At 33.3% G+C, this 21,714-nt stretch overlaps 2 protein-coding genes across 2 annotated transcripts; both read left to right on the top strand.

Moving 5' to 3' along the window:
- Window positions 1-1,713, top strand: LOC25495955 (UDP-glycosyltransferase 1). Its single transcript, XM_013596221.3, has one exon. It carries the CDS (start codon window positions 130-132, stop codon window positions 1,510-1,512), a length of 1,383 nt encoding a protein of 460 aa, XP_013451675.1. The 5' UTR covers window positions 1-129; the 3' UTR covers window positions 1,513-1,713.
- Window positions 1,714-13,992: 12,279 nt separating this feature from the next.
- LOC25495956 (UDP-glycosyltransferase 1) lies at window positions 13,993-15,444 on the top strand. The gene has a single exon (XM_013596222.3). It carries the CDS (start codon window positions 14,021-14,023, stop codon window positions 15,422-15,424), a length of 1,404 nt encoding a protein of 467 aa, XP_013451676.1. The 5' UTR covers window positions 13,993-14,020; the 3' UTR covers window positions 15,425-15,444.
- The last annotated feature ends 6,270 nt before the right edge of the window (window positions 15,445-21,714 follow it).

The following is a 21,714-nucleotide window of genomic DNA, read 5'->3' on the forward strand; positions in this document are numbered from 1 at the left end:
ACGGCATAGCATATCCCCACACTTTTTATTTCACAATATAGCCTAACCCCATTGTATATAACTCAACGCAAATTCATCTCAAACAAAAAATAAAAAAAAATATTCCCCTTTCTTCTCTAATTGTCCAGCATGAAGGACACTATTGTTCTCTACCCTGCTCTTGGTAGTGGACACTTGATGTCCATGATTGAATTAGGCAAACTCATAGTAACTCATCACCCTTCATTTTTCATCACAATTTTAATTCTTACACCACCCAACAAAAACACCCTTTCTCCACAAGAACAATACATAGCCTCAGTTTCTTCCACATTCCCTTCAATCAATTTTCATTACATTCCTCTAATTTCACCCCCCACAACACTTCCACCACCACCTTTACTTACCCTTGAGCTCTCTCACCAAAGCAATAACTATGTTCACAATATTCTCCAATCCATTTCCAAAACCACAAACCTCAAAGGAGTTATCTTAGATTTTCTCACATATAATGCCTCGAAAGTCACTACAAAGCTTGAAATTCCCACTTACTTTTACTTCACTTCAGGTGCTATTGTTTTAGCCCTTTTCCTTCACTATCCAACTATTCACCAAAATGCTACAAAACCCATTAAGGATCTCCATACGCCTCTTCGAATTCCTGGGTTACCAAAAAATATTTCAACAGATGATTACCCTGATGAAGCCGAGTTTTTCCTTGAATCGGCAAAAACTATGAGGCAATGTGATGGGGTTATTGTGAACACTTTTGATGCTATTGAGGGAAAAGCTAATAAAGCTTTGAATGAAGGATTATATATTCCTGATGGAACTACTCCATCCATTTTTTGTATTGGACCATTGATTACCGCTTCTTATGGAGAAGATGAAAATGAGTGTCTAAGTTGGCTCGAGTCGCAATCTAGTCAAAGCGTCGTGTTGTTAAGTTTTGGAAGCATGGGAAGATTTTCTAAGGCTCAGTTGAATGAGATAGCACTTGGATTGGAAATAAGTGAGCAAAGATTCTTGTGGGTTGTTAGGAGTGAGTTGGACTTAGAGGAGCAAAGTTTGGACGAGTTGCTTCCTGAAGGGTTTTTGGAGAGGACAAAGCAAAAGGGAATGGTGGCAAGAAATTGGGCACCACAAGGTGCAATATTAAAGCATGACTCGATTGGTGGATTCGTGACACATTGTGGATGGAACTCGGTGTTGGAAGCTATTTGTGAAGGAGTGCCTATGGTGGCGTGGCCATTATATGCAGAACAAAGGCTGAACAAGGTGATTTTGGTTGACGAGATGAAGGTTGCTTTGGAACTGAAGGATTCAAAAGACGGGTTTGTGAGTGGAACCGAGTTAGGGGATCGAATTAAGGAATTAATGGACTCCGATAAAGGGAAAGAGATTAGGAAAATTATTTTCAAGATGAAAATAAGTGCTAAAGAGGCAAGAGAAGAAGGTGGAAGTTCACTTGTTGCTTTGAATAATCTGGCACAGTTGTGGAAGCAGAAGAAGCAACCTAGTATGGCGAATTGATTAACAAAAGATTGTAATGTTATAGGGATATTGTTTGCCCCAATCACAAGTTGTTTTATTGTCTAAAAAATATTAAATTTAAGAATAAAAAAATGGTTTAGAAATTGTGATTCAAATACCTCGGTAGGATTTGTGGATTGGTAATGGTGTAGAAATTTGTATTTGAATATCTTGGACTCCTTTAACTTATTTTTGTTGTTACAAGTTTGTTCTTTGATTTTTTTATCGTAACAAATTACAAATATTTGTGATATCACCCTTTTCCATAAAAATTCATTTAAAAGTGTTTAGATGACATTTTTGATACTAAAGAAGCTAGGACTATACACCTGTACTATTCAATCAAGAAATAATGCTGCATTTATAACTAGTAAAATCTGAGCAAAGTTTACCAATATAGTGCCAAAGAGAACAACAACCTCATATTGTCACTGTCAAAGATTCACGTATCATCATCCGCAACCACAAGAAAATGGTAATACTTCATATGGAATGGAATCAAGCATGCTCACACCTTAATACTACCTGACACGTTCCCCCACCCCATTCCTTGTGTGGGAACTATCAAAATCGGGTACGAGGGGGACACTCCATCTTGCATAGGAAATTTCAAAACAAAATTTGGGTAGAAGGGTTTTTTTTTTTTTTTTTTTGAACAAGCCAAAATAGAAATTTAGGTGTAGTAGGGTTGGGTTATACGATTCAATTCGAATAGCTAGGGTTATACGATTAATTTGATGCCATTATCAATGCTAAAGAAGCTAGGATAATAAGGAAGATGAGGAATGCCCTTTCATCCTAGGAAGACCCTTTTTGGAAATTGCAAGGGCCCTCATCAATATGGAATCAGGAGAACTATTGGTGAGAATTGTTCAAAAAGGTGATCTATAAGATGTGCTAAAAAGGAAAAAACCTAAATAAGAGATCTCGATTTTGCAAAAATTCTAATGGCTTAACCTGAAAGTTAAGAAAAAAACGTATGTGGGTGGTGTCAAGCTAATGACCTTAACAGACCGCTGGATGAGAGGCAACTCATCATGAAAGAAAGGGGGAAAATTCACAGGACGCATGTACACACGATGGAGCACGTGAAGACTCATTTCCAGCCACGCGATACGCAACAATTATGTTTTTTGCTTGTTGGACATGTGACATGCGTAGCCCCACATGCGACGCACATGTCCCTGACCATATAAGTTGGATTTTTCAGCCCCCTTATCTGACAACCCAAGTTTCCAAGCAGCCTAACCCCTTTTCACCCAAATTCATCTACAAACAATACTCCCAACACCATGATTACCAATTCTCATCATTTTCATTGAAAACCCAAGTTTTTACACAAGCATACTCAAATTTCTAAACCGTAGACCAAATCCTCCACTTTTCTTAAAAACCCTTTTTCTACCCTTTTTCCTTTTTACCATAAACAAGAAAAATTACCATGAACATACTAATCCTCTTTGCATCTACCCAAAACTCACACCTACGTATCAACTTTTCTAAACCAACACAATAAGATTACTATTCCATCATAATACCTTTCTCTCAATCCATCTACGTACACAACCCCTATATCTTTCTTCCAGACACAAATATAACCATTACCTTAACCAACACAACTATTCATGGTTTGTAAGAGAACAAAAAGTGAACTGACCGAAGCTCCCACCTATGATCGTCGAAGGTTCTTAAGCAAGGCTCATGCCGTAAGGTATCCTAAAATCTCTCAATTACAATTTGTGAAAGAACTAGCTATTCAACTTGATCTAGAAACTTGTATGGAAATCACAGAAGAATTGGAAAAGAGAGAGTAGCAAACTAAATGAGATGATCAAGGACCAATTGATACATCGGCTATGAATTATATGCAAACACATTATTTGCTCCTTGAAAGAATGATATATGGAGATCGCATTTTCATGGCAAAAGGACCGAGTATGATTCTGATACCATCAAGAATTTGTTAGGCCTACAAGCTCCAGTTATACGTTGTAACACCCTAAACTCTAAAAGCGATAGATTATGCTAATGATACGACATATCAAGAATTTAGATGTTACTTCTTCAATAAATCACCAAACATGCATAAATAAAAATTTTCTCAAAAACATCGCAGTGGAATAAAAACAACATCACAATTGTGTTTAATAAAACATCTCCAAGTAGCCATGTCTCAAACTCATATTACATCACCATGTTGGAACAAAATGTGTTTCACAATGAACCTTAATGAGTTTTGATGATAACAAGGTATTAAAAATTGTCAATTGGTTATTACTAATTATTGTTCAAGTGTACAGGACCAAAGGCCAGTCAAGTAATTTCAACAGGTCTTGATAGAACAATGAAAAGCAAAAGAATTCCAAGCATCTGAAGAAAACTGCTCCTGAAGCTGAAGTGCTTCTGAAGTGATGACGTCATTAGAAGCAGAAGGTCATCAGAAGCAAGGTTTTCATCAGAAGCAATATCTTCACCAGAAGCTACATTTGATCCTTTAATCAAACTGAAGATCCAAAGTAGCTGGTTTTCAATTCAGTCTTATCTAAGAAGAACGAAGAATTGAAAGGGAGGTACCAACGGTCATATGGATAGCACTGAGCACTTGTCTCTCGTTAATAGAGTTGACAAAGTACAAGTGTACAACCACTACCTCCACTACTCTGTTTTTGTCCACGCTACAAGACAAGACAACAGCTATGCCTGCAGAATTTGTGCCCTCAAGATGGGAATGAATTTGAAGCTAATTCTTCAAAGGACTACACCCAAATCAGGCAAAGTATTACTGGTGGATGATCAAAGGATTTCAAACGACTCTTTAGACGTGCTGATTATCTCAACGTCTCTTTCACGCCTCTATATAAAGGAGTGAAGACTTGAAGATTGTAGATAGAGATATACAAGTTAAAAAGCGCCAAAACTCTGTCAAATTGATTCTACAAAGCACACTGAATTTCTGCACTGATTTGATACATCTTAGAAATTCAAAGTCTAGAGTCTTTATTGTTTTGTATTGAGAACACCACTGATTGTATATCAAGTGTTCAAGTCAAACTTAATTCTCTGTATTTTTGTTTGATCAGAAGTCTCTTGCCTGCGTGCTTGAGCATTAGAAGTATCTTGCTTAGTGCTTGAGCATTGGAAGACTCTTGCGTGTGTGCTTGAGCATTTTTGTGAAGTCTCATACTTAGAAAGTATTGAGCATTTGTAATCTTTGTGATTATAGTTAAATCTCCTTGGAAGTGCAAGGGGGACTGGACTACTTCCGTGTTGTGGAAGGAACCAGGATAACTGCTTGTGTCTTTGTCTTTCTTTTCTCTGCTCTGTTCTTTTCCGCTGCATATCTAATTCTGATCATTTCATCAGAAGCACTCACAAACTGCTTCTGAAGGTTTATCAGAAGAAGATTTTTAGAGAGAAAAAGAAAACACAATTCAACCCCCCCCCCCCCCCCCCCCCCCTCTTGTGTTTTTCTCACCTTCAGACCAATATAAATTCTCATCTCAACAACTGAGTCATAAAACAATAAATAGTCATAAGACTCCAAACATAAAGACGTCCTAATTAGAGCCGACAAACTAGACTTCGAAAAAGCAATAAACGAGGTATCTCAAAGCTATCCTCAAGTAGGGATATCAATGAGTATCCATTGGTACAAATAGTATGATACCCGTCCCCGCCCCGTTGGATCAATATGATACACGTACACGCTCCGTACCCTCGTGGGTATCCACTATGCGGGTATTGATGTACCCAAGGGTATCAATACCCATGGATTTTTAATTTTAATTTTTTTTTTTTACAAAGAACAACTTTTTTTTAATTACCAAAAAACTTAAATTTTTAAACATCTATCCAAAATTTCATATATCATACATAATCCATAGAAAATTCATGATTCTTACTTAATCCATACAAATTCTTGAAGTAAAACAAAAGCATAAAAACATCTAAATTTTATATGCATTCCAGTCTTCAATACCTTCATTTGACTTCCCAACTTTAATAAGGTAACAACTTTAAGTAATAAGATATATAATAATATTTTAGTAATTTACTTAATTTATTATGGGCATGGGTATTTTTGCCACCCCTACCCTCAAGAAACTCACCAAAGCAAGCAAGATACTCATGCACATAATCTACCCATCCATACAGATAAGAAAGACGGTCAAGCAAACGCCCACTGGGGGTTAGTTGATAATTCACAATTAAAGATAATCAATAAATGATACAATTAAATTCAATTGATTTAAGCAACCCAACAACATTAATATTCCACACGTATACAAATAGATAAATTCACCACATATTCATAGATTCATCAATTTTCACCAATGCACGTATACACCAATTCACATAATCAAGTATGACTCGACTCATCCAATCACAATGTATGCAATGCTATAGGCTCTTCTAGATGCACGTGGTACCATAGGATTCCGGAGATAAATTTTACCGTTAATGAATCCACCAACATAATAAACACCACCAATTATGTTCTGTAGAAGCTATGTAACAAACACCATCAGTTACATTCTTCAAATCACCTCAATATCACTATGAATGCATGGCCTTCAAGTAAGTACTTGACAATGCTTAACTCACCAACATAGACATTAACATAATAATCACCACCAATTATGTTATTCACCAACAATTGCATTATCAAATACTTACAATCATACAATCAACAAGTCATCATCAATTCATTTAATCATAATCATCAAAAGAATCAACAACATAATCATCATCTAACACCTCAAAGAAACAATATAGTTTAAGGTTCACCTTTTACATAAAGACGGGCGTTTAGCCACATCTTGACATATATCGAATTAAACACCCAATCCTTAACATTTCATTCATATTAAATCTTACTAACATGTATTCAAAGTCTCCTACGAGTTATCCGACCATAAAGTATTAATTTGACAAAGTTTGACTAAGTTTATGAAAACTAACATTTTTCGATAAATTCTCCAAAACCAAAGTAAACGAATTCACACGCCTCAACCGAGTATACACACAAATCACATATAAGTGAAGTAGCGTGTACACATACGTTTCATAGGCCAAAGCCGACAAATACCCAAATTCCCTAAGTTCGTATCGTTTCTTTCATTTCATAAGTTATTCAACAAACAAATGAAACAAGTTTGAATGCCTCAACTAAGCATACACACAAGTTACATATGAGTGCAGTAGTGTATACATATACGTCTCATAGGCCAATTCATCTCAATCTCAAAGTTTAACAAAGTTCGTATCATTTTGCCGCTTTTCAAAGAATTCAAGTTTTCAAAGCAAAACCAAGTTAAAGTTCATGATTCCCATCCAAAACATTTTTATAAATCATAACAATACTGGACACTAGACAACCCTAGTCCTATCATTTTCTCAAATTTTCCCTTGAGAAAATGAGTTTTCAAAAGTTTCATTTTCTTGAACCATTTTCAAAAGTTTATGATACGATTCACAAAACCAAGTTCAATCCAATTCAATTGATGTTTCTAAAGATTTAGAAGGTTTAAATACAGTTAATCACATCAAAAGAATCAGTTTGGATGGTCCGGATAGATCCCCAGAGCTTGGAACACCCAAAACAGAGGGTGTTGTTACTAGGCAACTTGCCCTCGCGAGCTCCAACTAGCTAGGCGAGTTACACTAGAATAGGTCACCCTGTTCTTGGGTTTTCCTCTCAGGAAACCCTCCATTTTCACACCAAATCCCCAATTTTGATCCCCTTGACCCCAAATTCGACCCCAAAACTTATACCCTTGATTACAAACTTCAAAAGGCATTCAAAACAACAAAAAACATCGGATTATAACACCAATTCATCTCAAAATCATCATCTAGTTCATTTTCACCAACAACCACCATTTTTCTCATTTTTCATTCCAACTTCAAAACAACCACATCAACTCAAACCCCATCAACACATAAACATAAACAAACATTAATGAAGTGAATTCAAACAAGTTTCAACAAGAATCATACATCAATTCATGAATTTCACTCAAATAATAAAAAATCATTAAAACAACTCAACAACAACAAAAACTATGAAATTTAAGCTACCAACACAACAATCTCATGAAGTTTATCATACCCGCAATTTCACATGAAATAGGAGCATGGATTTTATTAGTTAAAAACACAAAAGATCATAATTATAATAAAAGCACTTAAACCCACAAGTAGAAAAAGTGATTATAGCTTAATTAGTGAAAAGAGACAATCACCCCTACCTCTAATCTTCAAGAATCCAATTCCTAGCTTCAATTTAGCTCCTAGCCACCAACCCCAAGCTTTATCTCTCTAGTTCTTCTTTGTTCTTCAAGATCCTTTCTCTCTCTACCTCTATCTTGAAATGTTTTGTGAAAATGAGTAAATGAACGTAATGACCTAATTCTTCATAAGACTAGTGCTTATATAATCCCTACACAAATAGGCTCAAACCTAGTTGTCTTAATGGGTTCAATATTTTTACTAACTAAATCACTGAGTTACTACACACTTAAACCGTCGAAATAACGAATAGTTACTGTCTCTAAATAATTACCCAATCTCACCAGTAACTTAGTAAAAATAATTATTCCCACTTAAAATTCTAAAAATAATTCTCTTAACGAAAAGACAATTTTACCCTTACTCACCAAATGACCAAAATGCCATTGAGTCTAAAATGACTAAAATACCCTTCTTAAGCTAAAATCCACTAATCCCAAATAAAATACACACATAGACAAATATGGGCTGTACAAGCATATATAAACACACATAATAATTAATTAAAATAATTCTACCAAAAATTAAGCTGTACATATATCATGTTCAAAGAAACAAAAACCGAGGAAACATTGGATTCAGTAAAATAGGAGTTGTCTATTCCTGGAGCACATTGGCTGAAGCATACTACAGTGTACTTTCTAAAGGAATTGCCTTAAAAAGGATATGAAGCAAATCCCAAATGCGTGGCAGAATTCTTCATGTCCATCATTAAGAGTTATGTCAAAGCTTACGAGTAATAAGTAATAAAGTAGTAATTAGAGGAGTTTATTTCGCAAGAACATCAAATCGTAACAAATATTAAAAGATATAAAGTGGTTATAGGTTTTTTCATTATCACAATGTGAGATTAGATTATTTTGATTCAAAAGTTAACCGCAATTAGGATATTCTTAAATCCCCTCTACCTTCTTTGTTGGAACTAAAACACTTAATTATTAGTTTATGACATGTCTTGATTCAAGAGAGTAGAACATGAGCCCATGATATAAAGGTGGGAAGTTAAATTGTTTTCGCCGCAATTTAAAAGTTCTAACTGCGGTGTTCCCCTAAAGATGAGTCATAGCCATAACAAACATACTCAGATTCACTTAAAAGAGATTAATTTAGAAAATAAGCAATTTATTATTGTTCTTGTTCGGTAGGCATGATTGTCAATCCTTTACCTCCATCTAGAGATTAGGTAAACCGATAGTTGAAAAACATTTATAACAGAACATATACAAATTAAATCAGACACTTGAATCATAAACTGGATAAAAAACTTTATTAATTGAATCTAACAAATAGAGAGAGATTCATTGTGGAACCCTAATCAAGAGATGTTTAATTGTTCATGACAACCGGCATCATTGAAAAACAACAGAAAAATAAACCTTAGAGAGAACAAGAGGAGGAGGAAACCCTCTGCCGCTTGAAGCTATGATATTTGACCCTCTCCTTGTACCAATAGTTTTCTGAATGAATAAAAGTGTGTGCCAGAGTCTCTATTTATAGTGCATCAATGCTTAGTAATTAAGAGATGAGAAATGAGCTTTTTTCTCCGATCCAGCTTTGAAATCGAGCTAAAACTGTGTTTTTCTAGCAAAAAAGCGCAGGAGCGCATGGCTGGACATGCATGGGCACATGAGGTAGCCTTTGAAGTTTTCTCATGCGCAAGGGCGCATAGGCAGTAGGAGGACGCAACATGCCACAAGCTTGGCCTCGTTTTGATAGATTATCCTTATGAATGAAATAAATTCCATGATGGATCTCTAGAAAGCAATGCACATTCCAATAGGTCGCTTCAATGTGTTGCAGATGATGCGATTGAAGGAGACACCATGGAACACCATAACCATATGGAGAGGGTTGAACTTGAGCACACTGTTGCACATGAGGCTATTCAGTTTGATTTTGAGGAGCTCATCTTCAAAGAGCAACAACATGATTAATATGCTCCTTTGTTCGCACGATTTGGATATGGAAAAGATTTTCACCATGGATCTTCGTCTGTGGAGGGCAGTAGTGACTATGAAGGGATAAATTTTTTTTTTTATTACTTTATCATACTTCTTTCTGTCCTTTTTTTTTTTTTTTTTTATATATATTTTAAATGTCTAGAACTTTTTATTGTTTGTAGTCTGAGTTTGTTTAATTTTTATTTTTTTAGTCAAGTATGTAACATCATGATGAATGAACTATTGTTTTCTACTCGCTTTATTTTCATAAATTATATGACCTTTCCATTACCAAAATTTAAAATTCTGTTAGTCTTAGAAAGTGGTTCCTATCACGACAAAAGGCTATCTTATCTGAAAAGTTCAGGAGCACGATAACTATTGGGATTTGCTGTAAATGATACTCATTATAATCACTGTCTCATTATCTATAGCATAACCGGTGAGAATTTGAGGAATTTATTTATTTTTCACTTTATACTAAATTCTTTCATATACGTAGAATTTTGGCTTAATTGCACTTTTGGACCCCTATCTTTTCAAAAGTTGCGGTTATGGACCCCTAACTAATTTAAATACAAAACAACCCCCTATGTTTTGATTCTTTGGCAGTTTTGGACCCCCAGTCCATTGTTGACTCGGTTAACGCTGATGTGACACCCTAAGTGAGGTGCCACGTGTCAATATATATTTTTTTTTTTGCCTTGGGGGTCCAAAACTGCCAAAGAATCAAAACATAGGGGGCTGTTTTGTATTTAAATTAGTTAAGGGTCCATAACCGCAACTTTTGAAAAGATAGGGGTCCAAAAATGCAATTAAACCTAGAATTTTAGGTATTTTGTATGGTTTGAAACTAAGTTTGAGGTTACTAGTTGAAATTATTAACATCTTAAGTTTGGATGTGGTACTAGTAGAAATTGTTATGAAAAGTGATATAGACCAAATCATAAAAATTTGGTCAAGACAAAATAATTTGAAAAAAAGATCCAAGTATATATAAAAAAAAAAATTGGTCTCTTAAAAAAACAGAATAAGTAGCTCTACTAGTACCCAACTGTTTGTTTTGGCAAAGTGATGATGGTGGATGGTAATGTTTCATTGTTTACCGAATTCATAGTTGAATATAAGTCCAAATGCTTGTTAGCCTATTTTTCCAAATATATCTCACCTTTAACCTTGAAAAGACATCTAAAGTGTGTATGATAATATTTGATTTTGAATGACTATTTAGAACTGTTTCAAGTTAGAAAGATGCATTAACACGTCGGCTGGAGTGTGAAAATGCCTCGATTGCCCTGCTGGCTTTAAGATGATACATTATGAAATATAGTATGGTTGAGAGTATGATTTAAGCCTTTACCACTTGAGCAAAAGCGGGAAGTAGTCATAACTTCAAGTGGAATGAACAATGGTCTGAGAACCCATATGGAAATGTATGCCATCTAAATATTAATGCAAATTAAGAATTCTTTCTATTTTGTTACTTGAGGGCAAACAACCTTTTAAGCTTGGGGTTGTGATAATAGGATATTTAGCTACGTTTTTTAGTCATTTATTTAGAGTCTGAGGTCATGCTACAAATGTTTTAGAGGAGATTATCATGGTTTAAGGGATACATTGTATTGTTTTTCAATTAAGTCATTTAAGTCTTTTTAGTGAGAAATTATGAAATTTGGCAAATCAAGACATTACATTGAGTTATGAAGGCAAGAGAATGAAGATAAGTGGAGCTCAAGGAGGTTTTTAAAGACAAAACAATTTTGAAAAATCATGTCCCCAGTCCCAAGATCATAGCATGGAAAAGAAGACTCTAAGAACGAAGAAAAATGACATTTCCGCATTTTTGACGAAGCCATGCGCCATAGGAATGCCCCATGTCCCTCAGGCGCATGGTAGTGCTAGACGGTATAAAACCCCTTCCCCATGCTCCCCGACACATGGTTGCAAGTAAAATTTTCCATTTCCTCGTTTTTCAAGCTAGATTAGTGGAAAAAACGCGTAAACCCATTACAAAAACTTTCTTATAAATAGAGACCCTTGCATACATTTTTATTCATTTAGAAACTTGGTGGTACAAAGTGAAGGCATGCATCAAGCAGCAACAAGAAGAATATCACCCTTTCTTTGTTTCAAGAGTATGCTTGTATTTCTTCCTTTGTTTATGTTTTCAGTTGCCAAGAGCAACTAAGCACTTTAGCATTATGATTGTAAGATGAATATCTGTTTATTTGTTGAAAATATTACTGCAATTTTTTTATTTATGTATGATTTTAAGTCTTATATAATTTTCAATTGTTTTGAATGTTGTAATGCTTTTAGACCCCAAGGCATAAATAAGCCCTAAATGAATCTATGTAGACTTTAGGCAGATTAAGCCCCAGACTTATCTAAGTATGATCCATAAGTCATGGTGTAAAAATGATTACCTTGCTTTAACCCGAACAAATTGAATGTTGCTTAATCATCTTAATCAAATTAGAGTTTTTAATTATATCTCTAAAAAAAAGTATATTATGATATATCCTTTGAAAACTTGATTTATGCTGCCCGCACTGTTACCATAAGCAATTTTATAGATGCATTATAGTTTCATAATCAGACCTGTCATTTATTAAGTATTTAACTTAATTGGTATTGAACCTTGGATTAATTTAACAAAGAAGATAGAGGGGATTAGGAGAGTCCTAATAGCCATCAAATATTTGAATTTAATCTTCCTTTTTTATTTTTTTTTTTATTTTTTTTTTATCAAAACCACTACTTTCATTGTGCAAAAAATCATAAACTTGCAAACCAAAAACTGTTTACTTCTTTTTAATCAATATGCTTAGTAGATTGTCACGTTGAACGACAATTCCTATGAAGATGATAATTTTGGTACACTTATCAAATTTATAATCAACATGCACATAATATCCTTATTTATTAATTAAAAACCTAAAACAACATACCAAACACGATGATCAAATATTGGTAATAAATCATGTAAAACAATGAGTGTCTTTGGACATCTTCATTAGCCACTTGATATTTTTTTTAATTTATTTTTTAATAATTACAATGTATTTACTATAATAGAAATGTAATTATTTGGTCAAACTGTGTCTACGTTTGGATTGATCATAATAGCTTGCATGCTTCATATTACATCGTTTTTTAGTTTACTAATTAAAATTTGATCCATTTTTTTTATAATACTTCAAAGTTTTAATATACTTGTTAACTACTTATTTAAAAATATTTATGCCAAAGCATGGTAAGATATGATTTAAATAATTTAACATTGATTATTTGTATACGATAGTTTCAATATGAATATTTAAAAAAAAAAAAAACAATTAGAATCTATTTTCTTTTTTCATCTAGAAATTAGAAGCTAATTCTTAGTTTGTTTATAAGATAAGCAAAATCTATTTATGAATTGTTAATTCCAGAAATCGAATTTGAGTTCTTCTAAACAATTCATAAATTGGTGAAGCTCATTAAACACTCTAGTCCAAACATTTAGTTTATTGTTTTGTTAGTTTGCAATTTATATTTATGCCAATAATTTAATACTTTATTATTATTTTGTGACGAAATTTTTACTATATTTTAATCACTTTTTGAATATAAAAAGGAATGTAATATATTTGTATCCCTTATAAAATATAAAAAAGAAAAGCTATTTACTCATAACAAGCCAAACATATTATATATTTACCAAAGTCAAATAGTTGTTTTCATAGTCAAAGTCAAATATATTAAATATGTTATGAAATTTATTCTACCAGTCCTTACATATTTGTTTTGGTTAAATAATTTAATGACTATAATTTCAGCCGTTGGTGACTAGTGGGTAATCCAGATTCAATCTTCACATCTGTATATATTATGCAAAGTCCTTACCAACTGAGTTATGTTCACATCGATACTCTTTCCTAAAATTTAACCCTTTATTGTTATTCTTTTTTAAGGAAAAAAAAAACTCATTATCACTTATAAAATAAAACTAAAACTCATTATTAGCATTATTTATTATTATTATTACTATTTTATGAAATTTTCACCTATATTATTATACTTATGAAATATAACAAAAAACTCATTTATTCATAACAAGTCAAATATATTATATATTTACCCAAGTCAAATAGTTTTATTTTATAGTCAAAGTCAAATATATTATATATGTTAAAAAATTTATTTCACATGTCCTTAAATACACCTTAGCTCTCCTCTTCCAACTTCATATTCACCATAAAAAAGAATATTTTTGGCTACTCAAATTATCAAACATGAAGGACACTATAGTTTTGTATCCTGCTCTTGGTAGTGGACACTTGATGCCTATGGTTGAGTTAGGAAAACTAATATCAACTCACCACCCTTCATTTTCCATCACAATTCTCATTCTTACACCCCCAAACAAAAACACAAACACAAACAAAGGCACCCTTTCTCCACAAGAACAATACATAGCCAATGTTTCGACCACATTTCCCTCAATTAATTTCCATTACATTCCTCCAATTTCATTCCCTACAACACTTCCACAACTCTTATGCACCCTTGAAGTTTGTCAACATAGCAACAACCATGTTGAGAACATTCTCCATTCTATTTCCAAAACCACAAACCTCAAAGCTGTTATCTTAGATTTCTTCACCTATAGTGCCTCACAAGTAACCAAGAAAGTCGAGATCCCGACTTACTTTTATTACACTTCAGGTGCTATCTTTGTAGCCACTTTCCTTCATTTTCCAATTGTTTATGAAAATGCTACAAAACCTATTAAGGATCTTCATATGCCTCTTCAAATTCCAGGGTTACCAAAGAGTCTTTCAACAGATGATTACCCTGACGGATTCAATGATTCTATTTCTGAGAATAAAGTGTTACAAGATATGCTTGATTCCATGAAAACTACGAGGGAATGTGATGGGATTATAGTGAACACTTTTGATGGTATTGAAGGAAGAGCAATTAAAGCTTTGAATGAAGGATTATTTATTCCTGATGGTATTCCATCCATTTTCTGTACTGGACCTTTGATCGCATCTTCATATGGAGAAGATGAAAATGGGTGTCTAAGTTGGCTTGAGTCGCAACCTATTCAAAGCGTCGTGTTGTTAAGTTTTGGAAGCATGGGAAGATTTTCTAAGGCTCAGTTGAATGAGATAGCACTTGGATTGGAAAAAAGTGAGCAAAGATTCTTGTGGGTTATTAGGAGCGAGTTGGATTTAGAGGAGCAAAGTTTGGACGAGTTGCTCCCTGAAGGGTTTTTGGAGAGGACAAAAGAAAGGGGAATGGTGGTAAGAAATTGGGCACCACAAGGTGCAATATTAAAGCATGACTCGATCGGTGGATTCGTGACACATTGTGGATGGAACTCGGTGTTGGAAGCTGTATGTGAAGGAGTGCCTATGGTGGCATGGCCATTGTATGCAGAACAAAGGCTGAACAAGGTGATTTTGGTTGAGGAGATGAAGGTTGCTTTGGAATTGAAGGATTCAAAAGACGGGTTTGTGAGTGGAACCGAGTTAGGGGATCAAATTAAGGAATTAATGGACTCCGATAAGGGGAAAGAGATTAGACAAATTATTTTCAAGATGAAAATAAGTGCTAAAGAGGCAAGAGAAGAAGGTGGAAGTTCCCTTGTCGCTTTGAATAAGTTGGCTCAGTTGTGGAAGCAGAATTAGAAGTAACATAATATAACTTTTTATATGATATGGGTTTTGTTGGCCCTTATCATAAGTTGTTTTGTTGTCTCATAAAATAAAATTTATGAATAAAATGGTGGTGAAATTGTGATTCGGATAAATTGGGCTCCTTTAATTTATTTGTTTTTGTAATAAATAGGTGGTTTAATTCATAAATATTTGCACAATTATCCTTTTCCATACAAATTATTTTAAAAGTGCTCAGCGATACTATTTCTTTATGAATTCCTCCATTGTTATAGGGCTTTAACCTTTGAAAATTAACTTTATTTGTTGTTCTATTTCTAGGTTCTTGCAGCTCGACTACGCTATAAGGTGAGACATTTGTGATGAGAAAAGGACTCGACCATTTTGATTTTAGCTTACCTGAAAATAATCTTAATCTTGAGTTAAACAACACAATTTGTTGCGAAATAAGGAACTCCTTCCTTCTGAGTCCCTTTTCATGATACCTTTTTACCCTTCCCTTGTATATCACGACGTTCTTGTAAGCCTTCAAACACATCTCTCTAGTGCATTCAACTTTAACAGTTGTTCTCGACTAGCTAACTTGGCATAAAAATTAAAAAATTTAACTGCCAAAAATATTTTTTGTTCTAGCTCCACAGGATCAGTGACGACACACTTTGTCGTAGAACAATTGGTATTTGTCGCGTCATTTTTTGGAGATCAAGGCTATTTGATTAGCTTTTGACTCACTAATTATTTCACGACTGAACATTTAATTTTTTAAGAAAAAGGGGAAAAAAGTTCAAACTACCCTTATTTGAAAAGATTTAGGGTTCGGGGGTTAGTTACATAAAGGGAAGATGTTAGCACCCTTTATGTCCGTAGTACTCTACGGGAACCTCTTGATTTTATTTAATTTAATGTGTTATAACTTGCTTGCTTTTGAAAGAAAAAAAAAAAGAAGTTAATGCGATGATTAAAAGAAAAGAAGAAAGTGAGACCTAATTTATCTACATTTTTATTAATTTGGAAGGACATGGTCCTCTGCCTACGTACCCATGGGGGATCAAAACCTCGTAGTTCGGGGTAAAAATTGACGTTTGATTTGTTGTGTGTTTTTTAATGGTTTTGAAAAAGGTTTTAAAATGAAAAGCCAAGTGGCAAATGAGTATTTGTTTGTGATTTTTAATATTGAAAAAAGAGACTTAAAGTAAAGTTAAATTGATTGAAGTTTGATTAAGAAAATAAAATAAAAATGCGGTCACTTGATTTGAATCAAGGTTTATTATGAAAATATTTTTGTGATTTTGATTATTTGCATGTTTTTTGTTGTTTTTTTGGAATATTAAATAAAAATTAAACTAACGGAGCAATAAAAATAAAAGCGCGTGAATTTTTGTAGTGATATTGGATCACCACAAAATCCCTAATATAATTTTTTGCATTTTTGGATATATCTAAGGCGGTAAAGAAATAAAAGGACACACACACCCAGACACTTTTCTCATTTATATTTACATTGGACCTAAATACATTCTAATTGCTGGAAAATAAATAACAATAATTAAAATGCTAAATAGAATAAAATAAAAATGTCAAAATGCTAAAAAGAAACAAAATGCAAGAAAATAAAAGAAATGGACAACCGAAGGGACAAAAATTACCGAAGGGACAAAATTCCAAAGGGACTTTTCCGAAGAGACTTATTTCGAAGGGACAGAAAAAAGAGGGAGAAGAAAAGAATAGCTCGTTAACACAAGCTAAACAGGGAGAAGAGAGAAAAGTTTTTTGACAACTCAAGAGAACTTTTGGTGTGTGAAATTGTGTGGAATGAGGGCTCTATTTATATGTGAGGAGTTTGATAAAAAAAAAAAGGAAAATTGGTTTAATGGAAATGATGGAGAATTATGGTGGATTTTGAAAAAGGAATGTTAAAGTTGACACTTGACTTGAATTTTTTTTTAAACCTTATACATTTTATTTTTGGACCTATTGACACTTTGTTTTTTTAGACACTAATTAATTAAAAAGAAATAAAATAAAAATAAAATAAATCTAATATGAAATAAAATAAAAACAAATTAAACTAAATTATGTAAAGAAAAATAAAATTAAAAGATGGAAAATAAAAAATATTAAATATAAAAATAGTAATTAATCTTAAAATTAAAATTAATAAAAGATGGAAAGAAAATAAAAAGAGAAAAGGGGGCCCGACTCGAAATAAAAAATGAGGTATATACCTCTCTGCCGAATTTTTTTCACTAAAAAATCAGAGATGGATCAGAGTCAAGTGACATGTGTTAGTGGGGTCTTAGGTCAAAAATTGGGGTATTACAGTATTGTTATAATCTCAGGTGTGTTTTGAAAGCTGTTATGTAAGCTCATAATGTATCATCCGTCTTTTTGGATCAATCTTTCTCTAAAATATGTTTGAGACTTCCAATTGTCAACTCGTTTCAAGTTGTTATGGTGTAACCATCTTATGCTTCACATTGTATTTTGCAAGAACACTCTCCAATATTGATTACATAAATGTTTTCGTTTGTCACTGATCAACACTATGCGGACCCGAAACCTACTAAAATTTTTATTTCTTAAAAAGTTAATTAACTATACGACCACCAATGAATCCACGTTCAATGGAGGCAAGGGAAAACCCAGATTGAACCCAAATCACACAGAATGCTCTCTCAATCTCAAATGAATACTCATGCTCAGATTTGGGTACGATTGATTCATCTCCCCCAAGAATATTGGAGGAAGCAGACACTATTTGAAATTGCCTCTGGTGTGGGAACCCCTTTGATAATAGACGAGGCAACATTGTCTAGATTGTTTGAAATGTATGCTCGAATTCTTGTAGATGTTGATATGTTTAGCATTTATTTGACTCGGTGATTGTGGAACGTGAAGGATATGCTTTCTCTGTGGAGGTTCAGTATGAAAAATGTAACGCCATAATTGTTATTTAATTATTTTTAGTTGATTTAAAGTCTTTTATATGATTTTAAATGGTTTATGTTGATTTTGTGGTGTGGTGTATTTTATTAAATGGTTATTTTCATTATTTAATTAGAATAATATGAGAAATAGAATTATTTTGGAGTGTGGTAGTTAATTATGATTTAATAAAATATATGAGAATATTATGTGAAATAAGATTATTTTGGAGTGTGGGGTTTTGATTAGTAATTAACGGAATTTAGGGGGAGTTTAATGTAATAGGGGAGGTTACACTTTGGAAGTTAAGGAAAGAATAAGGGAGAAATAGTTTGTACGTACAACTGAGAAGTTTGGGAGAAAAACCAGAGAAACCAAGAACAAGGGAGAGCTAGAGCAAGAGAGGATCGTTTTTGCTGTGCTATTTCTGCAATTCTAAGGTAAGGGTGAGACTATCTTTCAATAATCATAATCTATAATTTCTAAAAATTGACCTAATTGCATAGTTTTTGGAAGATAAATTGAGGGTTAGGGTTTGATGATGATTCTGAGGGGAATGGGTATTGATCATGTTAATTCTGTTGTAATGTAATGTTCAGAATGAAAACTTAATCTATACTGTTGTTGTGATCATAAATTGATTGAAATTACGATTGATTGGATGAATTGATGAAGATTTGTATGATGGTGGAGTGATCTGTATTTGTTGTTGTTGATGCATGTTTTATGTTCCTTTAGATGCCTAATTGTATAATGAACCTATAAACAATCTTTGGAAACATGTTTGGGCATTGGGAGATCAAAATTGAGAGTTTTGGGGTGAAAAATGGTTTAAACCCGTGAAAAATTATGCAGAAACGATGACTGTTCGCTTAAGCGAGCCGGAAGCGAGCTGTAAGCGAACAGCTACTGTAAGTAGTTCGCTTAAGCGAAGACTCGTTCGCTTAAGCGAAGTGCCTTTTGACAGCATTTCTTATTTCGCGTTCTTGTGTCTTTTTCACACGTTTCTGTTTTGAATTGGACTTTGGTATAAACATGAAAGTTTTAGATAATTTTGTTAGATTTCTAATGGCTTTGGTTTGACTTGAAAATGACTTTTAGTTTTTGAGTTATGATGGAAATACTCCAAGTAGGTCTTAGTGAAATCTTATGAAAATTCAGCATAACCGTTTCTAAGTTAATCCAAAACTTAGGGAATAATTCCAAACCTCGAAACTAGAAGTATTATGAGTTCAATTAAGGTGTTTAAGAGTATTTAACCTAATGTTGGGTAATGTTGATTAATGTTGGTTAATGTGAAATATATTCGTTATGTGGATTATATAAGATGTTTAAGTTGATGTTGATTACAATTTGATATTGTTATATCTTAAGAATGTTTGAGTGCTGCCATGTTGCTGTTTATTATTGATTATATGTGACTGCATTGTTTACCAAGAACATGATTGCTTACTGAATTGATGTATTATGATATGGTGGGTGAATATAAATGTTGTTGTGAATGTGTTGATGGATCTTGCTATTAAGAGTTGTTGTGTCATAGTTGACTAAGAGGTGGAGTATGTCATAATTAATTATGTACATTTGTTGTTGTCGTTGCTGTTGTTGAGTTGTATGTAGATATACACAAGTGGAGTCAGTTGCATAAGCATAAAAGCGGTGAGGGCATCGGTCCTGGAACGCCTTGTCGTTCAAAGCGGTGGAACACTATGTTGTTCAAAGCGGTGTTAGCGGTGAGGACTCATGTCATGATAAAAGAATGCTTTAACCATTCTATAGCGGTGAGGGCCTTGGTCCTGGAACGCCTTGTCGTTCAAAGCGGTGGAACACTATGTTGTTCAAAGCGGTGTTAGCGGTGAGGACTCATGTCCTGATAAAAGAATGCTTTAACCATTCTATAGCGGTGAGGGCTTCGGCCCTGATATGGTACCACATGCATAGTTGCATTTGTTGAGGAGTCTTAGTGGAGTTGTCATGTCTTGCATGAGTCTTAGCGGTGGTGTCGAGTTGTTGCATGAGTCGTTGTTGTTGGTTTTAATTACCATTTGTTGTTGATGTTGTTAATGATGATATACTTATATATTGATGAATTATTATTATGACAGGGTGTTAGATTTAATTGATGAGTTACATATCTATTATTGACGATATTGTTGATTATGAAATATATACATATATTGGATAATTGTAGTTGTCGTTGTTCTTGAGAGAGTTGTTGTTGTTGTTGTTGATTAAGTTGTTGTCGTTGTTGTTGAATCTTGTTGTTGTCGTCGTTGTTGGTTGAATTAGCAAGTGTTACTAAAGTTAAAGAAGTAAGAACATTATTGTTGAATATATGTTGTTGTTTATATTATTATGATATTGATTATGATGTTATGATGACTGTTTATGGTGTTGAATATGAGGTTGTTAGGATGTTACATGATGATGATTATGAATGTTGTGATGATGATTATGTGATCTTATCTATGAGTTGTTAAATGTACTTGATGATGGTTATGTTAAGTTGATAAGTTGTCTTTTATTCATGAATTGCTAATAGAATGTTTGATGAATAATTATTATTATGAATTGATGATGTTACGTATAGTTGTTAAGTTGTCTTCTATTCATGAGTTGTTAATAAGGTGCTTGGTGGAGAATGTTAATACGAATTAATGATGTTGTTATGTTGTATATGAACTATGAATATGATGTTGTTACGTTATTTATGTCATTGATTATGAAGTTGTCATGTTGTATACGAATTATGAGTATGATGTTATATGATTATGATTAAGATGTTGATTATGATGTTAAATGATGTTGTTATGATGTTGTTTATGATATCGAGTTATGACTGTTGATATGATGAGTACATGATATGGTTTAGGAGTCGTTAAAAGAATTATTATTACTAATTGATGGAGTTTAAGTTGTTAGATGCATTTGATGAATTATATATTATTATTATTGATTGTGAATCTCACCCCTTCTGCTTGAAAATGTTGCCATTCGTATGGGTAACTTGCAGGTATTAAAGTATAGTAGGAGTGGTGGCTCAAGTGTCTTAGGGCTCTGATACGTAACGGGATGAGAAATTGTTGCTAAGTTTATCATTCCTTTATGTATCAATTTTGGAACATGTTGTTGAAGCTTTTATTGTTGTTAAATTAATTCCGCTGCAAAGTTTTAATTATTACGTTGTTGAAATTTGAAGGATAATTATCTAATTATTCCATTTGTGATTTTTAAGAAAAGAAGTGTAACATTCCGTTTAAGGTGTTTTACTCTGATTAATTTATGAAAATTTTATGTTGGGAAAACGGGGTGTTACAAAAAACGTCCCCAATTTTTCTCTCACTGCAAATTCTTAGGTCATCCAATTCAACAATGCA

This window comes from Medicago truncatula, chromosome 6, assembly GCF_003473485.1.
Source record: "Medicago truncatula cultivar Jemalong A17 chromosome 6, MtrunA17r5.0-ANR, whole genome shotgun sequence".
Taxonomy (NCBI): Eukaryota; Viridiplantae; Streptophyta; class Magnoliopsida; order Fabales; family Fabaceae; genus Medicago; species Medicago truncatula.